At 39.1% G+C, this 22,733-nt stretch overlaps 1 protein-coding gene across 1 annotated transcript in view; it reads left to right on the forward strand.

Moving 5' to 3' along the window:
- Positions 1 to 22,733, forward strand: part of AVL9 (AVL9 cell migration associated) — a 37,398-nt gene that overhangs the window by 9,182 nt on the left and 5,483 nt on the right. Inside the window, exons 2-13 of the mRNA XM_042816499.1 lie at positions 5,551 to 5,671; positions 8,579 to 8,664; positions 10,351 to 10,422; positions 11,068 to 11,157; positions 11,523 to 11,589; positions 12,245 to 12,285; positions 13,329 to 13,367; positions 16,039 to 16,108; positions 16,691 to 17,235; positions 19,947 to 20,081; positions 20,876 to 21,095; positions 22,507 to 22,624. Coding sequence (XP_042672433.1) covers positions 5,551 to 5,671; positions 8,579 to 8,664; positions 10,351 to 10,422; positions 11,068 to 11,157; positions 11,523 to 11,589; positions 12,245 to 12,285; positions 13,329 to 13,367; positions 16,039 to 16,108; positions 16,691 to 17,235; positions 19,947 to 20,081; positions 20,876 to 21,095; positions 22,507 to 22,624 — 1,604 coding nt within the window. The remainder of the gene's footprint in view (positions 1 to 5,550; positions 5,672 to 8,578; positions 8,665 to 10,350; positions 10,423 to 11,067; positions 11,158 to 11,522; positions 11,590 to 12,244; positions 12,286 to 13,328; positions 13,368 to 16,038; positions 16,109 to 16,690; positions 17,236 to 19,946; positions 20,082 to 20,875; positions 21,096 to 22,506; positions 22,625 to 22,733) is intronic.

The raw sequence follows: 22,733 nt of genomic DNA on the forward strand, positions 1-22,733 counted from the left end.
CTCAGGGCTAAACCAAATGCTACTTGTTAGAAAGGAGCGTGTTAACTGGGAGCTGTTATGGGACCCTCAGACATCCTGTGATAGGGAACCCAAATGCTCACTGCCTTGTAAGACAAGGTAATTGCACGTTGCATCAGTTCAGCAACACGTGCTTTACAGATTAGACATAATGCCTGCTTCTAAACTAAAGAGTAAATATACTTTTAAAGCATACCCGCTGTTCTAGTCCTCAGTTTTCCTGGAAATGAGGAGCTGCCTTAACATTTTAGCATTAGGAGCTGAGGGGAGGCCTGACGGCTGCAGCTCCTCACAGGGAGCAGAGGGCAGCGCTGAGCTCTGTTCTGAGTGACAGCGATGGGCCCGAGGGAACGGCATGGAGCTGTGCCAGGGGAGGGTTGGGGGTGAGGGAAGGGTTCTGCACCGGAGGGCATGGGACGGGCTCTGCAGGGCTCTGGTCACTGCCCCAGGCTTCTGGAGTTCAAGGTGTATTTGGACGCTGCTCTAAGACTTAGTGTTTGAATTTTAGGTGGTCCTGCGTAGAGCCAAAAATTGAACTTGGTAATCCTTGTGGGTCCCTCCCAGTTGAGGATATCCTGTGATTCGGTTGTGATCTGCCAGCTCCCTGCCTGCAAGTATGGTCTCCTCCTGCTGGAAACCAGGGCATTCAGCAGAGCTGGGGGGAGGGATGCACATCTGCATCTTGTGAGATGAGCTCCAGGTACGGGCTGGGAAGGAGGAAATGCCAGCAGTCCCTGTAGCTGGATGCATTCCTTACTAGTCCGTGAGTGCAGCAGGTTGTGTGGGTGGAACACTGGCTATTGTGGATCCTGCCTTACAGCAGCTGCTGCGTTGGGCAGAGGTAGCTTAGGAGCAAAAGCTGAGGGTTACCCTGTTTCAGTAGGGGAGTTGCCTAGCACAGGGTTCCCTAGCAAGCCTTCTAGACTGGAATTGCTGCAGTAATATTGTGCTCCTGGGAAGAGCGTGAGTACTAAGTTTCTGTTTAAAAATGTTACTAACCTAGAGTTTTCTCAGAGCAGATGTGGATGGTTATCTTGTGCATCTGTAGTGATCCAAGTGGTGTCTGAGAGCTTGTGTGATTGCTTTAGAGCTCTGATGCTGGGCCACATGGGGAAGTTCCAAGAACTGGAAGGATAGAAAATGCAATGCCCTACTGCTTCCCAATATATTAATTTCTCTCCACCATTTGTGTGTTTGTAATATATACGTGGACATATGAATACATATATATAAATATATGAAAGTAGGTATTAAAAAGACCTTTTGTTAGAGATCATTGTATTACACTGTAGGCATGATTGATTTACAGATAGGCTCTTCCATCTATAGATCCTGGTCTGTTGTTTCTGTCATGTTTATGGGAAAAGTTTGTCATATAAATCTGATTTAATGAAAGATGAACAGTATGCCTAGTTTCATTTGGCTGCATGCTGCTGTTGTCCCAGTGATTCAGATAAAATCGCTGGTGCTCTGGTTTTCTCTGCACGTGTCTGTGCTTGGTCTAAGGTATCAAGGAAAAACCTTCAGAAATCCTAGCTTTGAGTGAGGAACAAATGCTGGTTTATCTGAAATGAGAGGTCAGTTTTCAGGTGTGATTTTAATTTGTAGGGTTTTGGGGGTTGAGGGGAATCATTCCTGCTTAGCAGTGCCCTCAGTATTTAATATCCTATTTTTCTTATTCCTCTTTTCCTTCTTAAGTGAGGTTGGAATAGCTGATACCATCGATACAGATCAAAATGATTTATGAAGGAAAAAGTTCTAAATAGGAGTGCAGTGAATGTTTTCACCAGTTCTCTTCATGTGAAGCAATTTTTCTACCTATTAATATGATACAAGCAATCAAGAGATCATTAATTTATTCCTATACTGGAGTGGGTTCACTCCATGGAATTTAAGTTCAGCAACTCATTAAGAGTATTCTTGTGTCTTAAATAATACTGTTGTTATTTTAAATATCTCAGATTTTTAAGAGATCTAAACTTAAATCCACTCCCTGTTGAATTAATGGAAGAACTTATTAGGGTTCAGGGTTGTTTTTTTGTTTGTTTGTTTTGATTGTTTTTTAATGATTATCATTTGTATTCTGAAGAAAGATCTTTCAAAATATTTGAAGAGAATGTAAGGAGAGTTAACCTGTACATGAATTAGTTCAAACATGTGACTGTAAGTGCAGTGGGGAGTATGGGAAGTCTGTAATCTGTACTGACTCACCAGCATGTTGACTTATTGCTGGTTAATGTTCACTGAAGATTTTACTCCTGCTGTGTTTGCTGTCACTTAGCAACTCTTCGTATACAAGGAAAACAACCTGCCCTAAGTAGAAGTTTGTTGAATATCAGTGAAGACTACCTGTCTAATGTTTGAGTGTGATAGATGGACAGGCACATACCTTTTGGGAATTCCTCTTTTTATCCGTGTTTTTTTGACCTTTCTTCTGACTGTGTGCTTGTCATCCAGTAGGAGACGATATCAATGCATTTGATCAAAGAAAATCTATCGTCTTAGTTCCTAGAAGTAAGAACTGAAGTATGTTGTTCTTTGTTCACACTCATTTCTTACTGTAGGTTAGTGAACATCTAACCAATTTATTCTGGCTAGGAAATCTCTTTAAAGAGGAGGAATCAAAAGTGTTTGCTGGGATTCTCTTTATCCTTCAAAGGAGAAAGGGCTGCTCATCAGTAGCTGCTTTGCTTCTGAACTGTTGGATGCAATAAGGACTGCTTAACAAGAGGTCTGTTAATGTAGCAGAATTACAGAAAGATACGGATGTCAGTTCCAGAAATGTGGTTGTTATTTAGTTTAGGGTTGGGGTTTTTTTTTGCATTTTATTTTAATTCAGTCATCCACAGGAGCTGAAATACTTTGTGCAGTGAAGTCTACATTTATTTCTCCACTCGATTTGTGTTACAGCATTCTGTATTGATTTTTGTTCTAAAATCCACTAGTAGCACAGTGCATTCAGAAGAAGACAATTGAAACATTGCCATCAAAACTCTTTGGCAGTTATAATAAATATTTTCTAGCTATAATGAAGATCTCTGACACTTGAAAGAGTAAGACTCCAGTGGAGACTCTGGTTCATTTTTTTTTTTTTATAGCTTCTGCTGAAGTCTGTGAGGAGTTTGGTTTTGAATAAGAATTTCACTTTGTTGAGGAGACTTCTTAAATTCATTTGAAGGGATAAAAACTGTAAGGTGTGCTGAGGCATTTAACTCGTATTTGTTCCTGTTGAATACAGAGCTTTGCTACAAAGACTTTTTCTCTTGTTTGCAGATGATGTTTGTAATGCATGTATGTATTAGCAAAGAACAAGGAAATTGAAGCACATGTTTATGCAGCCTGAGAAAATACTTTTGCTAAGGCTGTTGTTCAAAAATTCAGAAGTAAAATAACTGAGATTCTCTCTACCTCATTTACTTTATTTTTTTCACGTGTGCAGTTTTCATTTCCAAACTTATCCAAGAAGTATGGTTTGTTTTGTGTGAGGATCTTTGTATTTTTTGCTGCTCTCTGAAACTGTTCAGCATTTTATAACGCTTTGGTTTTGAAGTCATGTTTTTATTTGCAGAACATTCCTACCTGCAGTTTATGCTGTTGTGCAAATTGCTCTGCAGAAGTCGAGCAGGCTGCCTAGAAGATAAGGATCAGGGTGATTTTCATCTGCAAATTAGGCTTCTGAGCCTGAGCTAGCACTCTTTGGAGATGATAGAAAGAAACAGATTGGATGAATCATCCAGTGCAGGTGTCTGTTTTTTCTGACTGTAGAACGCTTAGGAAAACTGGCTTGGAGTTCTGGCTTTTTGATAAGTAGTTGGATGACATGATTCCCACCTGCGGCGACTACTTGAGGAAGAGTTCAGCTTAACTGCTTTGAAATGAAATTGCTCAGAACTCTGAAGTTGGAGGCAGGTTTAGGAGGAAGTTCTCCAGGGCATTGCATGCTGTCTTTGCTGTTGAATTTTCCTTTTTCTTCCTACAGCTGCCACAAAATGAGGCAGTACTTCCCCAGTCTGCAGTCTATTAAGCTACACAAATGGAATTCCTCCTAAGGAACTTGAGAGTTCCCTACATAGATGATTTGGGGAAAAGAGAGGGGTATTACTACATGTAAATCAGGTGTACCATGACATCCATGTATAAAATAGATTATGTAAGCACACTTAAGCAATCTTAATTCTGCTTTGTCTTGTGATCTTCTCTCACCTGTATACATGAATGCAGAAATCCCTGTATTAAGATGCTTACCTTGGAAAGAAACAGGCTGATAGGAACCAAGATTATCAGTGGTGTCATTAATACCTGTTGAGTCTGTTGAATTTGGAACTGTTGGACCTGTAGAAACCCCTGTTGTTTGAGGTATGTGATAGCACCTGAGCTATTATGAGCTAGAACCAAGAAGATTAAATAGTTTTTCAGCAAATTTCATGGTATGAGAAGAATGCAGGAGCCAGGTGGCATCAGTTGTGGTAAGAGTGACACCGTGTGTTAAGGTGAAGAATTTCACTTCTTATTTTATTACTTCTTATTTTATTTCCTATTTCTTCAGTACTTTCATAGTACTATTATTTTCTCATCCTTCTAGCGTTAAGGCTTTGCGTGCTTGTTTTGTCATGCTTTTTGTTTCCTACAAGTTATAAATTTCCATTTATACATCCCACAGCTGACTGGGTTTTAGCCAAGCGTCTTCCAAGAGGAGATGCAATATGCTGCAGCAGTTTCTTCTACTGATAAACTTGTGCCTAGATGTCTGTTTAGTAATTTAAGATCAGTATGTGTGGAAATAAAGACTTGTTGAAAGTGACTGGAAACTCAGAAGTCAGTAGGAAAGCAAAACAATAAAGGATGACAGTGTGAAGACTAATTTTGGAGAGCCGTGGTAGACAGATACTACAGTGCAAGAAATAGGTTGCCACTGATACTAGGAAAAAGTGGTAAAAGGCAGAGAAATGAAAAGTGAAATTGAAAGGCAGGATTTCTTGAAAAGGAAAAGGAGGCACTTCTAGATGTTGTAGTTGTGGAAAATTTGCTGCATCATTGAGATCAAGGACATAAAAAAATCTTTACAAACAACCTGTTTGCTGTTGGTGTATTATTCAGTATCCACGAGGGTAACATACAGGCTTGCATGTGATAGAGATTAGCTCATCATGAGGACTCGAGACGATGAAAAGCCAAATCTGATTTCAGGATGTGCCCCCAGCAATGGCCCCTGCTGGTATTGCAGGGGCAGCAATGTGCTGCTTGTAATGTGCATACAGGGAGGAAGGTGACATCCTCTGTTTTGTGTATCTTTTGAGGTTGGATATCTCTTAGGCTGGATAGGAGCACTGTAGAAGTCAGATCTTCCTAGGGCCTGCCATCAGACTGGATATGAGCCCATCTATGGGTTCTTTGAAGAGAGAAGGAATGCTGGTAGAAAGTTTCTTCCATGCCATTGTTAAAGAAAAATATGCTAGGTTCAATTACATAAGCTTGCTTGTTTGCTAACAACAATCTGTTCTCCTTTTGCTTCCTCTTTGTTTCTTTGTGTAGGTTGAATTCTCCTACCCGCCCCTGATGCCTGGAGAAGGACATGACAGCCACAGTTTACCAGAGGAGTGGAAATATTTGCCATTTCTTGCCTTACCAGATGGTGCTCACAACTACCAGGAAGGTAAGAAACTGGAGAGGAAGTTGCACATGTTGAGGCCTTCTACAGGCTTCTACTGTAACAAAAAAAAAGCACCCTACTATCTGAACAGTTGACAAACTATTCTCTTTGCTATTAGAGTTCTTGTACTTCTTGTTTAAGCTGCAGAATAATTGATACAAAACTTCAGAGATTCAAATGAAAATAGATCATAAAGGTGTACCTCCTGCGTGAAGAAAGCAGATGTCAAAAGCTCTCTTTAAAGGTTACATTGTTCTAATGCAAAAGAAGGCTGCCAGCTTTCTTTCAAGCCATTATCTGAGGCATGAATTAACTCCAGAGTAAAACCTAATCCACTATTGAGGTAAGGAAAAAATGAAGCTCTACAATTAAGCTTTGTAATGTATGATGTACTCATTATACATCTGGTTCTTCCACTAACTTCTAGTGATTCTACAAGTTGTTCTGTGTCTGTAGAATGACATTTTGAAAACCAGCAAATGTAAAAGGCAGGACCTTTAGAATATTTTGTCAGCAGAATAGAAAGATACATTGCTACTTTCACTGTGAAGTGTCTCTCTGCTCCAGGTCATAATTTTTGTTCTGTTTCTGCATTGCTAAGTATGTAATGAACAGTATGCTACATTCAAAGCTAGGAAAACTATATGTAGCCTCAGTTATTTGTTCCCTATTGGCTCAGCATCATCTCCGTTAATGCTCAACGTTGAGCAGTTTCATTGCTGCACTAAGAGATTATCAACATGTGTTTTTGGCAAGAAAAAAAATAAGGCAAGATGTGACAACAAAATGGGTGTAGAGCCCTGTGGTTTGTGGGTAAAAATGCACATGAACTTGAAATAAACAAATCTGCTTCAGATAAATTCCCTGTAAACATAAAATAACCGTTACTCCATTTCTATTTGAAATGGAGCTTTTAACTGACTCCCACTAACAGTTACATTTTTGCAAAGAGGATGACATGGTACAGGAAATATCTCCACGCTTACTCTAGGGAATAGTTTTGTAATACACAATTCCTCTTCCCACTGGACTTAATACATAGGAAGTTATCTATTCTATTCAGTTTGTTAGCAGCATTTTACTTCCTTTGTGTTATTTGATTTCAAAACAGGTATTCTACTTTCTGAAAGCCAAACAATCATGGTAGTATTTTTCCTTTCCTTTACTTATGACTTAGCAACTTTTGGCAGTAGCAGCCGTGTGTGTTTGTGTGTGTGTGTGTGTGTGTACCTCATGGCATAAGCCTCGCTCTTGCTATTTTTTTTCCATGTTACACTTGCACAGTGAAATGTTTTTGTGTTCTGGTGGACAGCAGGTTGAGGGAGGTGATCCTCCCCCTCTACTCTGCCCTGGTGAGGCCACATTTAGACAGTTGTGTCCAGTTCTGGGCTCCTCGGTTCAAAATGACATGGATCTCCTAGAAGGAGTCCAGCAAGGAGTCCACCACAAAGATGATGAAGGGCCTGGAGCATCTCCCCCATGAGGAAAGACTGAGAGACCAGGGTCTGTTCAGCCTGGGGAAAAAAAGACTGAGGGGGGGATCTGATTAATGTTTGTAAATATTGAAAGGGAGATAGGGGACAAATGGATGAGGCAGGTTCTCCTCCCTGGTGTGTAGTGGTAGGACAAGAAGTGGAAGGACAAGAAGGGCCTAAAATGTGAACGCGGAAAGTTCCATACAAACGTGCAGAGTAACTTCTTTAGTGTAAAGGTGACAGGACTGCCCAGGGAGGTTGTGGAGTCCCCTTCTGTGGAGGTATTCAAGACCTGTTTGGATGTCTACCCATGTGGCCTACTGTAGGGTCCCTGCTTTAGCAGGGGGGTGGACTCTATGATCTCTTGAGATCCTTTCTCAAGGATCCCTTTCCCTTTAGGGCCACGAAGATGGTGAAGGGCCTGGAGCATCTCTCCTATGAGGAAAGGCTGAGTGAACTGGGTCTGTTCAGCCTTGAGAGAAGAAGACTGAGAGGGGACCTGATCCAGGTCTATCAATATCTGAGGTGTGGGGGGCAGAATGGCGAGGGTGGACCCTTTTCAGTGGTGAGTGGAGACAGGACAAGGGGAAACGGCCGGAAACTGCAGCATAGGAAGTTGTGCACCAATGTGCGAAGGAACTTCTGTACAGTGAGGTGACGGAGCACTGGAACAGGCTGCCCAGGGAGGTGGGGGAGTCTCCTGCTCTGGAGATGTCCAAGACCTGCCTGGATGCCGACCTGTGCGACCTGCTGTAGGGAACTGCTTTGGCAGGGGGTTGGACTCGATGAGCTCTGGAGGTCCCTTCCAACCCCTACAATTCTGTGATTCTGTGATTCTGTGATTTCAACCCCTGTGATTCTGTGAATCCTATCACTGTGTAAATAAACAGCTTTTACTAGCATACTAGTGCTGTACCTCGTGTCTGCCTTAGCAAGGTATCAGCAAATCTAACCTTTCAGCTGTATATATCCTCCTTGCTTTGTTTTGTTTTCCTACCTTCATTGCAATTAACTTCCTAATGGCATTGCAGTCTTGCTGTATGCACTGTCCAACCAGTTCTGTGGCTTCCAGTGCCTTGTCTTTATTCCTTTATACTGAATTGGAAAAGCTGTATGGCTGTTGGTTTCAATGGTGCTTCTGTGCTGTCAACAGCTGCTTCTGAACATCTGTCAGTGGGCTTATAAAGGAACTCAATTAGGGTAAACGTGGGGCTGCCATCCAGATATCCACATCAGCAATGCTGAAGCTTCTTCCACAAATTACCATGCAATTTGGGTGCAAGCATAGCTTTATTGATAACTATTTTTTTTTTCCTCCCCAACATCTCAGGAAAGATATGCACCAGTATTTCAGCAGTGACTCTTTTATAAAGTAATGGTAACAAGAAAGCTACACTTGTTAGTGACTTATGGGACATTCTTTTCTTTTTCACAGATACTGTGTTTTTCCATTTGCCACCAAGATGTGGGGACCGAACCACAGTATATGGTGTCTCCTGCTACAGGCAGATTGAAGCAAAGGTAACTTTCCAAGCTATGAATAATATTACTGGAGTAATGGGCTTAATGCACTAATGATTCTGAAATTCAGTGGCTTGTATTAACACCAACATTCAAAGTACATGATCAGTTTATTTTTAAAACTATGAAAATGGACACAGTAGGTAGCTACAGAACTTGAGAACTATTATTTCCTTTATGTCAGCCAGCATATTTTTATTTTTTATTTTTATTTTATTGTAGTTTATTTTTTTTAAATCCAAGGCAATTGATAAATGTTTTGCTTTTTGAGAACAAACCCAGGCATTAGTCCCAAGTAGCAAAACTGACAGTTGCTCAGGCTGCCAAGTCCTGTTGCCAGGAAGAAAGTCCCTTGGATGGAAGCAGTTTAAATTTCTCTAGTATGTGACTGAAGAATTTTAGGGTATCTATTGGGATCATGCAAATCTTCACATACCTCCTTTGCCTAAAAAAATGCTTGCATGGTAAATCAAAATCTTGCCATTCATTGTATGCAGCTCTATGTAGGCACCTGTTACTGAATTTTTAGCAATAAAGCTGGAAAAAACTGGTGAGAGCTACAGTGTGCATTTAATTTTCAAAAGTAGCAGTGGCAGTAGTCTAAGTAACTACAGTTGAGATGTTATTACAGATCTCTTGAAAAATAAATAATCACTTCTTTTCACTTGGCGTGCCAAGGGTCTGGAATGCCATGTGGACTTGAGAGTTAATTAGTTTTGTATTCAGAAGATGCAAATTTTGTACCCTGTCTTTAGCACACCTGAGTTATATTTCATGTTTTTATTTATGCTATAGGAGAAATTTTCCATGTGTAGGTTTTAATTCCATTTCTCTTGAACTTAACATTGATTTTAGCATACTGTCTTTCCAGCCAGTCCTCACATATATTCTTATTAATCTTGCTTTATTTAACTGTACAGTTATTTTAACATGGCTTGATTGTGTCTTGATTTCAAGTTTATACTGTTCACTAACGAATTAAAATGGTTGTTTAAATTGTACTCTTTGGAGAAAGTAGAATGCAAAACAGTGTGTGTTTCATATAACAGCCTGAGCACCCTTTCCATCTGGCTTTCTGATGTGTGGGCTGCAATCTACACACTGTTTGTGCAGTTAGAAGAATCACTGCTGCATTTCTGCCCTTACTCTTTCTAGTTTAGCTCTTAACTACTTTAGCCGTTTGGTCTGGCTGAGAATGGAGTTCCTTCTGGAGATACTTCCTTTATTTTATGGATGGTTTAGAGAAAATCCTTGAGTATAAACTATTTCCAGGTGAAGACTTGACAGCCCAGTTCATTTTCATAGATAGTACTTAGAGAAGAGCTAGCTGTTGTGGCTGCTTCTCTCCAGGTACATTGCCCTGCATTAAAAATGCCATTGCCTTTTCCAGGGCTGCTTCTAGGCTATTCCAGGACTATTTACTCATAGTAGTGCCTTCCAAACAGTCCTCTGCCTGTCATTACAGCTGTATTTGGATTTATGCTGTGCTCAGTGAGTTGACAACATAACTGCAGAATCAGTCTTATGACTGTAATAGGTAAAAAATGTGATTTGGGTGTTCCCCCTCTGAAGGCAGGGAATCTTAGGATTTTGTTTAAATAGGGAATATGTGGCATCTTGACCTGTGAAACAGTTGTTTTTGGGAGTGTGTTTAGGTAAATATGCTGTTATGCTTCTATTTCTTAGGCATTAAAAGTACGACAAGCAGACATCACCCGAGAAACAGTGCAGAAAAGTGTCTGTGTTCTCAGTCAGCTGGTAAGAATGTTCAAATCTCAAAACACTCCTAAATAACGTGTTAAATATTATTTGTTCTCCATACTTTTTTCTGGAACTTTTGGCTCTGAATATGCTATTTTTTAAATTGTTGCTGATTCTTAAGCACTACTATTTCTTTATATATAATAGGAGTTTGAGCTTAGGTGTTATTACTGAGGGAGTGCCTATTATCAGCCATGAAAGAGGTTTTAAGATGATCACAGAAATAGTATATTCTTCCTTTGAGGGGGCTTCTTTACTTGTTACTTAGCAAAAGCTATTACTCCCCAGGCAGGGAGTGGAAATTTTCTGTGCTTAAAGCTGAAGGAAGAGCTGCCATTACAGCTGCATGAGCAGTGTTTTAAACAGGAAAGTACTTTTCTGGAAAGATATCCAGTGTCGGTATGGTATATACAAGTGGAATCAAAATGGTTTATTATCCTGATAGTGCAGTTAATCACAATAATTTAAAATGAGCACAGACAAAAGATGTTGTAAGTTAGCAGCTAAGAATTCAGGTCTATCATTTTCCTTCTGTGAACTCCGTGTGTAATAAAGTGACTACACTGCAAGATCAGAATGGGAGAAGGCTGATGTTCAAAGCAACTGGACTGATTATTTTTTTCACTTGATTTTTCTTTCAAGCCTTTGTATGGGTTACTCCAGGCCAAGCTGCAGCTCATTACTCACGCCTATTTTGAAGAAAAAGACTTCTCACAAATTTCAATTCTAAAGGTAACTTTTAAAGTAAAAGCGATACGGAACAAAGCCTGCAGTGTATAGCTACAGACTTCAGTGTTTTTAATTAGTGGTTCTGCTCAGGTATTTCATTTCCATAGGTCATTCAGCTATTCAGCTCTTCTAATACCTTAGAGGACCTATATGACCCCCATGGCAGATTACAAATTTGATATGTATTGAAATAGAAGAGTGAGCATGATATTCAACCTGTATCTCCATTGACTCTTAATAAAACATGACTTTCTTTGTAGAGTAAGGCATTGAAATCCTTCAATAAGGCAATTTTTTTAACAGTGGATGTTGTACGACTGCGTACCATTAATGACCTTGTTTTATTTTTTGTGTTCATACTTTTACAGGAACTTTATGATCATATGAATAGTTCCTTGGGAGGGACTTTGTTAGAAGGATCACAAGTTTATCTTGGTAAGTGGCTTTTTTGTACAAGTGGCAGGGATAACATTGTGCTAATCAATGTGTTCCCTTCCTTAGCTGATTTGCTTATGTACATTAACAGATTAAACGTAGAGGTGAGTGTGCCTGCACAGTATTCTGTTATACTTCTCCTTAGGGATTTAAACAAATGTCAAATAAGTGCAGTGTTGCTTTCATAATAGAAGTTAGTCGTGGGTTAAAAGTCGTCGTACTTCTTGACCTGTCAGTCTGACAAATGTCTGCTTAGCTGTTTTTGGAAAACAGTACTTTCTTAATTTATAGATGATATTTTGGGATGCTAGGTCTTTCATCTGTTATTTGGGAAATCTCCTGTTTTATTCTGACTCTTATCTATGTTTTTAGAAAGCACAATGTGGGATTTAGTTCACTGTTTCCATAATGCTGTTGCAGCCAACAGGAGTAACTCAGGGTGTGACTAAACATGTTATTGTCTCCACTGTCATTTAACTATTTCACCTGCACAAAGGAGAGAAGGTACTCTGAGTTCTGCTACTGAAATAACCATGGTTCACATAGAATGCATAATGGGCATACCCCCCTTCCCCCACAAAAAGTTGACAGGAATTAGTGTTAGTATCTCTACTAGCTATAAAGTGGAGTAATTGCAGTTCCTTTGGTGTCTCAGGTCTGTCTCCTCGGGATCTTGTTCTTCACTTCAGACACAAGGTAGGCTTTTTCTGCTAGACTTATAAAATACAGCACTTATTTTGAGGAGTAAAATGCTTTTTGAAGAACTGAGAGATGAATGTCTAGACATACCTGAGCTAGAAGTGAGATTGCTCCTTAAGTGTTTCTGGTTACAGTCTCCTGATTTTTCGTTTCCACCTACAGGTCTTCTGTAAAAGTAAGTTCCATAATGAGAACTTCTGTCTGTCTTTTGGATTTCTTGTGGATTTTTAGGTTTGGGTTACAATTCTTTAGTCCTGGCCTAAAGTGAAAGTGGTATCTCAATTATGGTCTTGTTTCTATTTCCTGTGCCTTGTCAAATAAATATGATGGAAGAATACTGCTAAAGTCATTGCAGACACTTGGGATATTTTTCCCAATATGTAATTTTTGCAGCTCCTGCCACCAAATAAACTAGTAATTTCTCCCATTGGCTTTTCTTAATGGCTGTTGAAATTGAGTTTGTATCCTATAGCAAAGTTACAAATAGCATTTGAAGTCTGTAACTGAGAGGCTTCAAGGAGAGAAATTTGAGGTTCTGCATTTAATGGTGTATGTGTGCATGCTTAATACACTTCACATGTGTGCTGGTGATTGCCCCAGAAGTGTCTCCTTTTCTTTGGGTTTAAAGAGTATAGGCAGCTCTGATCTAGATGTCTTGTCTGTAGATGCCTAACATTAGATAAGGTGAATGCTGTTCCTGGAGAAGTTGTTTGGCTCAACCTATTTCTGTAATTTTGTAAAAGAACTTTTGTGTTTATGCAATTTTTTTTAAATTCTAGAATGATACAATATGTTCTTCCTTCTTTATAAGCTTTCTGTGACTTGAATTACCAATCATGAAGTCTTTTTGTGTGTGTGTGTTTCAAATGTCGTTTCAAAGAGCTCTAGTGAAGAAAAGGTATTCAAACACTGGTTGGTTTTTGTTGTTCAGGTTTGATCATTTGACAGTTATGCAGAGAACTTTTGAATAGGATAAACTTGCATGGTAGTTTTGATAAATGGCACTGCCTCATTTGCTGTGTTTTTCCTTTGTTTTTCAGGTCTTGATCCTTTTTAAATTGATTCTTCTAGAGAAGAAGGTACCATTTTGTAGGCTGGGGCAGATAATTGAAATAGAAACTTTTTTTTTTTTTTTTTAAATATGAAAATATGTAGAACATACCAGCAAAAAATTAAAGAACAAAAATAGTTAAAATGATCTGGATTGATGCTCAGCAATTTTACAGTGCAGATCAGGAAAGTATGCTCAAAGTAACTTCAGTGTGTTGCTGTATAAATTTGCTTCTGCTGCTGTTACATGCATTCTCTACTTTTATTAGTTGCTGTGAAGTAAAATGCAATTAAATGTGAGTGGGGAAACTTAACATCTTACAGAAGACAAGAAAAGATGTATGGGATGCAAGTAGGTACTTATGCAAAGAAATGGGTGGGAAATGTTGAGACCTAAAATGGAACATACAGCTTTACAGCTTTCACTAAGAAGAATTTTTGTTCTGTTTTAATTAGACATACCATACAAAGAAACCTGTGCAAGGAATGTCTTACAAACCTGAGTTGTGTGAACAGCTTTAGGAGACAATGCAAAGAGTCATTTCTGTTCAGTCATGCTGAATTGAGAGTGCAGACTTGTTTTAAAACAACCAACAAAGAAACAAACAAAGATCTCTACTTAGAGTTTGCCTTGGGCTACAAAGATATTTGTTTTCTTGTCTTGGGGTATCAAGAGATAAACAGAAGAACTTTCAGTGATGAGTGTCTATAACTCCCACACACTTTTTTTGCAGGAACTTTTTGTCTTAATGTTTAAACAGAATTAAAAGAACACTTTCAGTTCCCCCAGTGTCATATTCTTTTCTATGAGGACACCCAGCTTCTTTAGATTGGTGAGAAGGAACGTAGGAATTTCCCATTAACTGCAACTGGAAGGCCAGTCGGATCCAGCCTACAGACAGCAAAATAGCTGAGTCTGTGGCCTAGGGATCCTTATTAAGGCAGTGAATATGACCTTCTAAAACAGAAGTACTTGAATAGAATGTGATTATTACATAGTGGGATTGCACATATAGAAATGTATGTAGTTAGGATGGAATAATGCAAGCTCTTTCCCTCAGATCCCATCAATACACTTTGTCTACAGTGTTGTTTTTTTTTTTAAGCCATATATAATATATATAATGTATGCACTTATATATATTTATATATATATGTAATATACAAAAAAGTATGCATTTTTTTCCGTTAAAATTTTAAGCATCTCTGTTGATCTCTTTAAAAGCTGAATCTGTTCATATTTCATCATGACAATTCAAAACTTACTGAGCTACAATTTTCTGATCTGAATATCTGATCCTAGTGGGTTATTTTCTGAAGCTCAAACAAATCATAAATGCACAGAGTGGAGAAGGGAGAAGTTTTTCCAAGCTCCCCCTAAGCTCCACCAGGCAGACAGCACTCACTATTTCAAAAGGAGGCGTTTTGGTTTTCTGGCACTGCCTGTTTTCTGACAGATGTGAATGTTCCAGAATAACTGGGGAAATTTCTATGTTCGAAGCCCTTAAATATAACGTGCAAGAAGCCTTGCACATTGTAGTAATGCCAATTTTCCTTGAGCTGAAAAATGCCTCCCTTCCACGAACTGCTTTCCTATGACTCCTGGCAATTTGATTGATGCCTTTCCACAGGCTTTAGAAACGTTTTTGCTATTTGTTTTTTTTCACTTCACAGCTGTTACTGGGCTAGGAGACTTCTTGCATGTGGTGATCATTTAAGTTTCTGCTGCCAGGACCACCTAGTTTGCTGATGTAGATGTTGTAGGTCATGAAATGTGGAGGGGTAAAGGAATGTGCACCTATGCAGATGGAAAGATGGCAGAGGGACTTGCTGGAACTAATGCATGAAAGTATTGAAAGGCTTAAGTTGGCAAGTCCATCCAAACTGAAGATAAATTTAAGTAAATTTCCTGAAGACAAAGGGCTTCTTTATAGACTTAGTTATTTCTGTAGTCTCAAAAACACGTTTTGCTACAATTACATGGCATATGACAACATCAAACTGGAAGGGTATTGTAGGATTCCTGCTGCAGTTTCTTGCTATTGCATCCCGTGTTTTTCATATTGACCCGCACCTGAAAAGAAGCTAGGAACTTATGTTCTTAAGTACTTTTCACTAAAGTTAATATCAATCATGTTTTCTGTTTCTGTATACTCAGTTTTTATCATAGGAAGATACATGCATGCTGCAGTTATCCTAGATTTCATGTACCTTCCATATATTTTCATGGAGGGTTTTTTTTGCCAGAATTCTGGAACGGAGATTATTTGGCCTCTTTGATCTAGAAGAGACACTTTAATGCACTACAAATTAACAACAACTTAGGTAGAGTGCCAGAAACAATTTCTGCCTGATCAGATTTCTATGAAGTTGATCCAGTCAGCATGCTGGATTGATAAGACCATTCAGTCAGAAAAATCTGATTGTATGTTATGCCCACAGGCACATACATACAATGTATATATCATAAATATTATAAAGTACAAGTATACAACATGTGTATTCAAATAGTTAATGTGAGCTTTTGTGGGTAAGCAGAATTCCTTTTTTAAAATAAATTCCTTTAGCAGTTTGTGTTCTTTGTTGTCCTCAACTGTAGTTTTGATTTATTTTTTTAATTCCCTTTTGTCTACTTCCCCTCTGCTCTTTTTGTTCTATTATTTTTATTTTCTATTTTTTCCCCTCCTCTTCTGCCACCAGGTGCTGTTTTATATTTCTCCAGTAAATAGATTGGTGGGAGCTTTGATGACTGTCCTGTCATTATTTCCTGGTAAGAAGAGAGCCTTGAACTTCTCAGTTATTACAGTGTGGTTGTATGTACCACCTTACAAGGGGAATAAATTATATGAAAACAGAATTATGTTGAAATGCTGCCTGAAAAACAGGATAACTTGTAGACTTATGTGTGCATTGTGGGCCTCCTAATGCCTCCTAATGTTGTTTGCACCATGTGAATTACTTCTTGTGTTTAATTAAAGCCACTGGATCTTCTTTATTAACTGTGGGTAACATAGATGTGACTCTGAATTAGCCAAGTTCCTTAAAAATCAGAAACTTTCTGCGTGAGCTTCTGAAAACAAAACAGATAAACCCATACGTAACCTTACTAATTCTTAACTTACAGCCAGTCTTCCCAAAACAAAAAGTTGAGGTAGGCCTCTTTTCTGAAAGGAAGGGTTTTTTTGTTTGGTGTTTCTTTTTGTTTGTTCGTTTGTTTTCTTTTTTTTCCCAAAGTAGTGTAAAACATGTGAGTTCCAGTATCCACACAGTGGCACTTTCTTCATTGTCTTTAACAGAAGTCATTTGGATTCATATTGAGATGCTGACTTTTATGTGTGATGTCACTTTGCAGGTATGATTGAGCATGGTCTTACTGACAGCTCACACTATAGACCCAGAAAAAGCATATCAGAGGATGCTGGCTTGCAAGAAACTACACCGTGGTTAGATAACTCAGCTTCTGTGTCTGCTGGTGATGTTTCAAACACGCACTTGGGAGCAGAGAAGGGAGGCAGGAAGATGGCAGGAAACCATTCGATGGAAGGTCAGAAAGCAAACATGCCTTTCTCCCAATCAGAGAAGACTTATAATGGAGCTCAGTCCTCCAATGGCACTGTGCAGCATTTAGAAGTTCCTTCCCGCACATCTCTGGAATCCTCTGAAAGTGACTGGGAGACCTTAGATCCTAGCATTTTGGATGAGGCTGCTATGAAAGGAGAATGTGAAAAAGCAGCATCAGAACAGGTGGAAAATCGTCCAAGTGAATGCCCGAGCTCGGAAAGTCTTCCAATCACTGTGCAGCCCCAAGCCAACACAGGACACGTGGTGCTTGTTCCAGGACTCATCTCTGGGTTGGAAGAGGACCAGTATGGTATGCCGTTGGCTATTTTTACAAAGGTAAATAGGTTGTTCATGGTATCTGGTAACTCAAAAGGACTTCTCTTTGTCAGAGTTGTCTTGTAATTTATGGCTAACTGAACTCCAAATACACAGTAGGGTACTACAGAGCGTGGAGGCATGGTCTCTGACAAGTGACTGCGTGTTCATACGCAGGAGGAAAGCATGCCTGTGCGTCTAAGGGATCTGGGCACGTGCATTCCACTTCTCTTTCATACATACACTTAGTACTATTTGCAGTTCTACAAGACCATAACCTCTTAACCCAGCATGGTTAATGAATGGTGTGTATCAGTAACTACTGTTTTCTTTTACTCTGAAGAATTGTTGATCTAATCTGTATGGGTTGAGATCAGAGTACTTAAGTGTTTAGACATGTTAATCCAAACTAATTATAAAAGCTGTATCTTATCTGTCACCTAAGCATATTTTCCTTTTTTTTATGTGTATATTTTTTCACATTTCCTTGTATGATAACTGTTCCTGGTTGTGTATGGCTCTTCCCTGTGCACAGTGCTGAACTGCTGAGCTTCAAGCTTTCGCTGAAAAATGCCTAACTGAACTCCAGGTATTCCAGAGTTTCCTTATGGGCTCTGATGGGCATTGTTAGTTAACAAGCAGTTCATCTACTGGGACTGGTTTTCTGTCTCAAATGGAAAAAAGTGCCTCCCCTTTAAGGGTAGCTTTGTTAGTAAGAGAGATGGTATATATTTTTTTTGTTTTCTTTTTAATATGCTGTTTAAGCAGATGATTGAGATATATCTCCTCAAGCTGATGAGGTTACAGAGGCATTTCTTCCTTTGGAGATGTTTATTTGCATTTTGTTGCAGAGTGTTTTGTTTAATAATGGCACTTGAGCTTCTTGGAATACCTTTCATTGGTAACAGCACAAACAGAAGCCAAACTGAGCAACTCAAACGTTATTTTCCCTATATTGCCTCAAGTTCACTGTTAGAGAAGGGTTTTCAGCACGGAACTACAGTCTAGTGTTTGTCTGCATGATCTTATCTAAGCAACAGAACAGCCTGTAATTTGTGTTTAGTTTTAGTTCTGTTGAAAATACTAGATTGAAAGTAAGAAGCAAGTGACTGATAGGATGTCCTATGGGAGCAAACTTAGTTTGCTACTAAGCTCATAAAATGGAAAAGCTAACAATTTGAAGGAAGCTGGCATTTTTTGTTTACCTCCTGTTCCACATAGGCACTTTTCATCTGAGTTCATCTGATGTAATTAAAACAGAAATGGCTCTACATCTCAAACCTACCAGAAAAATCTGATCATAACTTATAGTTTAACTGCTTACTGGAAGTTGGAATCTTTTAGAGCTCTCTGAACACGTTTGTGCCATGCGGTGGAAAGACTAACACATCTGACAAATGTGAAAAGGCAGAAATTTTGTGAGATGGTGCAATGATGGATCCAAGTGCACCGCAGCACAGAGAAACATAGGTTGTGGTGCTTGCTTCCTTAGTAGCACTTCTGTAAGGTCTAAAATCCATTTAACTTTCACTGTTGTTTTTTTGTTTGAACATGTTCACTGAAATAAACATTGTTAGAGTTCTACAAGAATGTGAATTTGGGAACTGACCCTTGATCCTTTAAACAGTGAATGATTTCTAATTCAAGTAGCAACTGCTGAAAAGCACTAGCTTCCTCTGCTTGCTTATTAAGATGTATTTTCTAAAAAAAAATTACATTTTAGGTTGGTGATTCCATCTCAAAACACTGTTGGTTTTTTTTCAACACACACAGTTTGCTTTCAGATGGTTGTCATCTAGAAAGCCATCCTTGCATCCAGTATAACAAGAGTGTAGCTGTGCTCCTTTCGACTGTATGTTTCCAGTTACTGTGTGATGAAGTACATGTGCCTTTTAATTCTGTCCAGTATACTGGGAGTTCATCTGGGTTACTTGTAGTGAATAACCCCCTCTATGCCATCTGCTGCTGGACAGCTGGAATTAAGACTTGAGTGCTCAACTTCATGGTTTTGCTCCTCCTGTATTATAATTCTCCTTCTAAATAACTACAGCTGCTTCACAAGATCTCTGATTTACTTACCTCAGAGCCATGTCACTCTTCTTAGTAAGTGTTTTGGGTTGCTTTTTTTGATATCTATTAAATTGCAGTGTGGAATACGAGATTTACATAAGCATGGAGTAGTAGAAGAGCACGGTGCATTGCTTTCTATCCTGTTCTTTTAAAGCAGGCATGCGTGTGCCCATCAAAAACTGACTGCTGGGAGATTTCCATCCTCCAAATGCAGATAGCAGTTCTGTGTGTTTCTAATTCTCTGACACTGTAGACCTGAGACACATCAAAAGCCATCATGGTATGCAAGCAGAGGGATCAATCTCTGTCTCCACTGAGTTCCCATCTCTTAACTAACCTGAGACCTCATCATCAATTTATGTTGCTTAATTTGTTCACATGTAAACACACTTGATTCCATTCAATTTGCATTGTATTGTAGTTTCAGTCCTGAGACTTGAAGGCAGTACAACCTCTTGGAAAACTCACCAAGTGTGGAATGTGGTTGCTTTGCTTTGAGGATGTGATGTAGTGAAATTATAGTAGCCTGAGTTGTCTGTACTGGGTTCAGTGTGGCGGCTTTTATTAATTAGGGGAAAAAAAATCTGAATATGAACCAAAAAAAAAAAAAAAAAAAAAAGTTTGTCTGTGCATTAATCCTCTAAATGTCTCTGTTGCTTTAGGGATACCTTTGCTTGCCATACATGGCACTGCAGCAGCATCATCTGCTGTCAGATGTGACAGTCCGCGGCTTTGTTGCCGGAGCCACCAATATCCTGTTCCGTCAGCAGAAACATCTGAGCGATGCAATTGTGGAAGTATGACTCTTTGTATTCAAGCTTCTTGAACACAAGAAGAAGGGGGGGGGAAAAAAAAGGGTTGCATTTTGAGTGTATGATTTCATGCCCAAATTTTGAATTGCTTCTCTGTGAATAAATTCTTAAATGCTGAAGCTTGTTCCATTTGTATCAGGGTAGGACATAACCTTTCCTGTGCAAAAGTCATGTGTCTGTCTTGATGTTAAGTATTGTATTTGAATTTGCAGATTCTTTGTTTAAAACATTTATTTTGTCACTGGTGTAGTTCTACCTCTCGTGTCGTGGTTTTTTCTCATGGCTTTGTAGTAAGTATTCAAAAATCAGTGCCTGCAGTTAAGGAACAGTTGAGAATGCAGCATATTAATGTTGACTTTGGCTTGATTTAATCAACAGGGCAAACAATATCTAAGAAAGCACTGTGTCTGCTCTACTAAGTGAATACAACTATATTATCAAAATTTGATATCCTGAATAGCTACATGTTGATAATCAACTTAATAAATTGAAATGCAAATCAGTGAGCCTCTAAGAAAACACGTGTGAGCACCAAACTTCTCTTCTAAATCTTGTCAAATGAGCAGGCTTTGCTATCCGCCAGGAAGATTATCAGTTTCAGGTTGAACTAAAGCAGTATCTGACACTGACAACTGTTCGTTCAGAATTTCATTGGTCACTTGTTTCTTTTCTATATTTGTTGAAACTGCTGGGTTTAGATTTAGGTAGGTTCTCAGTATACTGTGCATGTAAGCAGTTCTGTTTAGGTAAATTTTTACCCTTGGAATAATTTCAAACAGATAGAAGATGCTCATGTACAAATCCACGATCCAGAACTTCGGAAGATCCTGAACCCTACAACAGCTGACCTCAGATTTGCAGATTACTTGGTGAAGCACGTGACTGAGAACAGAGATGATGTTTTCCTTGACGGCACCGGATGGGAAGGAGGAGATGAGTGGATCAGGGCTCAGTTCAGTGCTTATCTTCATGCACTGCTCGCTTCTGTGCTGCAACCAGGTAGAACAATTGCCTTGTCCAGGGCCTGAGATGAGGGTGGGTTTAAAAAGTATTTGCCCTTTTTTGTTTCATGTAGCCTGTCATTGACAATCCCTCTGTCTAAAGTTACACTTTTAGGCTGGTTTTTTTTTTTTCCAGTTGTCCTTCACTCTCTTTGTTGTTCCCTGACAAGATTATTACTAATTCTTCACAGCCTTACAGACCTACTTTTTCTTTGACTATCTCCTTATTGATTTTAGTTAAGCTTTCCCTATCAGCAGAATCGTGTAATGGCCTGGGTTTAAAAGGACCACATTGATCATCCAGTTTCAACCCCCCTGCTATATGTAGGATAAGGCTTTTTACAAACTTAGATATCCTACAGACTTCAGTCAGTTTGGGGAACTAATTGGATTCAAGGAGGCATGAAGTGGCTGTTTTCAGGAGGTTTTGCTAGGCTGTCCCATCTCTTTCCTGCTGCTGCTGTGCTCTTGAGTAGGGATTCGCTTAAGCTGAAAATGTCAGCTTGAGGTTTTATCAGCTTTTGTTCTCTGGAGCTCAACATCTTTGTCTCAACTCAGAGGGGATTCTGTATGTTCCAGCCTTTCATGCATGAACATAACTAAAATAATCAGTGGCTTATTTGTGGAAGCTTGCCTAGCACGAAGTCTGTTAACTTCATCCTCTTCTTCTACTCTACTTCTCTTCTCTTCTCTTCTACTGCTCTCCCTTAACACCAGTTCAGTAACTCAGTTCCTGTTCTGTGGTATTTCTAAGAAACCATGGGGTTGAGAACTTGAATTTAAAGTTTTGAAGATGCCAAGTTCTTTGTCTGGCAATGTCAGTGTTGTAAGATGATCATGTGGTTGATAATGGAATGGTGGAATTTTCCTGAAATTCTACTACTCTGGCTCTAAAGTGTTTTCCCATAATTTCCCATAAAGGGGATGGAGGGGATGTTGTGATAAGTTTATTCCACAGTAGCTTGCGTTGCTGTTTTGGAGTGAATTTGAAGTTTACTCAATTGGGATGAGTGTTAACACAGTACAGCAAACCAAATTCTATCTCATCAAAACTAATGCAGGTCAGTTCCTATGAGGGGGATCCTTTTTTAATCCTCTCCAGCGGAGCTCATTGAGAACTTTGTAAATTAATTAAAGGGAGAAAAAGATGGGGTTTCTTTTTTCTTTTTTCTTTTTTTTTTGATTTCTTGTTTTGTTTGAGCGACTTTGAGAGAGTTAATAATACTACTACTACTACTACTAATAAAAAGTAATAATAAAGAAAAAGTAAACATTTTGAAGGGCCATTTTGCAGAGCAAAGTATGATTGGATGAGAGTCTGGAAAATCATAGCTTTTCTGCAGAAATACAGTTTTTCTTGTATTGCATCCATAACGAATTGCTACAAGTTAACATCTTTAATTCCTTAGACAATGACAAGACTTTGTCAGACTTTGGAACAGCCTTTGTAGCAGCCTGGAAAAATACTCACAACTACAGAGTATGGAATAGCAACAAGCATCCAGCTCTTGCAGAAGTACATTCCAGGTGAGAAACTGAGGGGATTTTTTTAGCATTTCATATGAAATGCTCCTGTGAGGAGTAGTTGGGCACACGGTGTTCTGTAGAACCAGTGTCCTGCTTGTTCCTGTTACAC

Source organism: Centrocercus urophasianus, unplaced genomic scaffold (assembly GCF_019232065.1).
Source record: "Centrocercus urophasianus isolate 14NV4802_14NV808 unplaced genomic scaffold, USGS_Curo_1.0 seq_16, whole genome shotgun sequence".
Classification (NCBI taxonomy): Eukaryota; Metazoa; Chordata; class Aves; order Galliformes; family Phasianidae; genus Centrocercus; species Centrocercus urophasianus.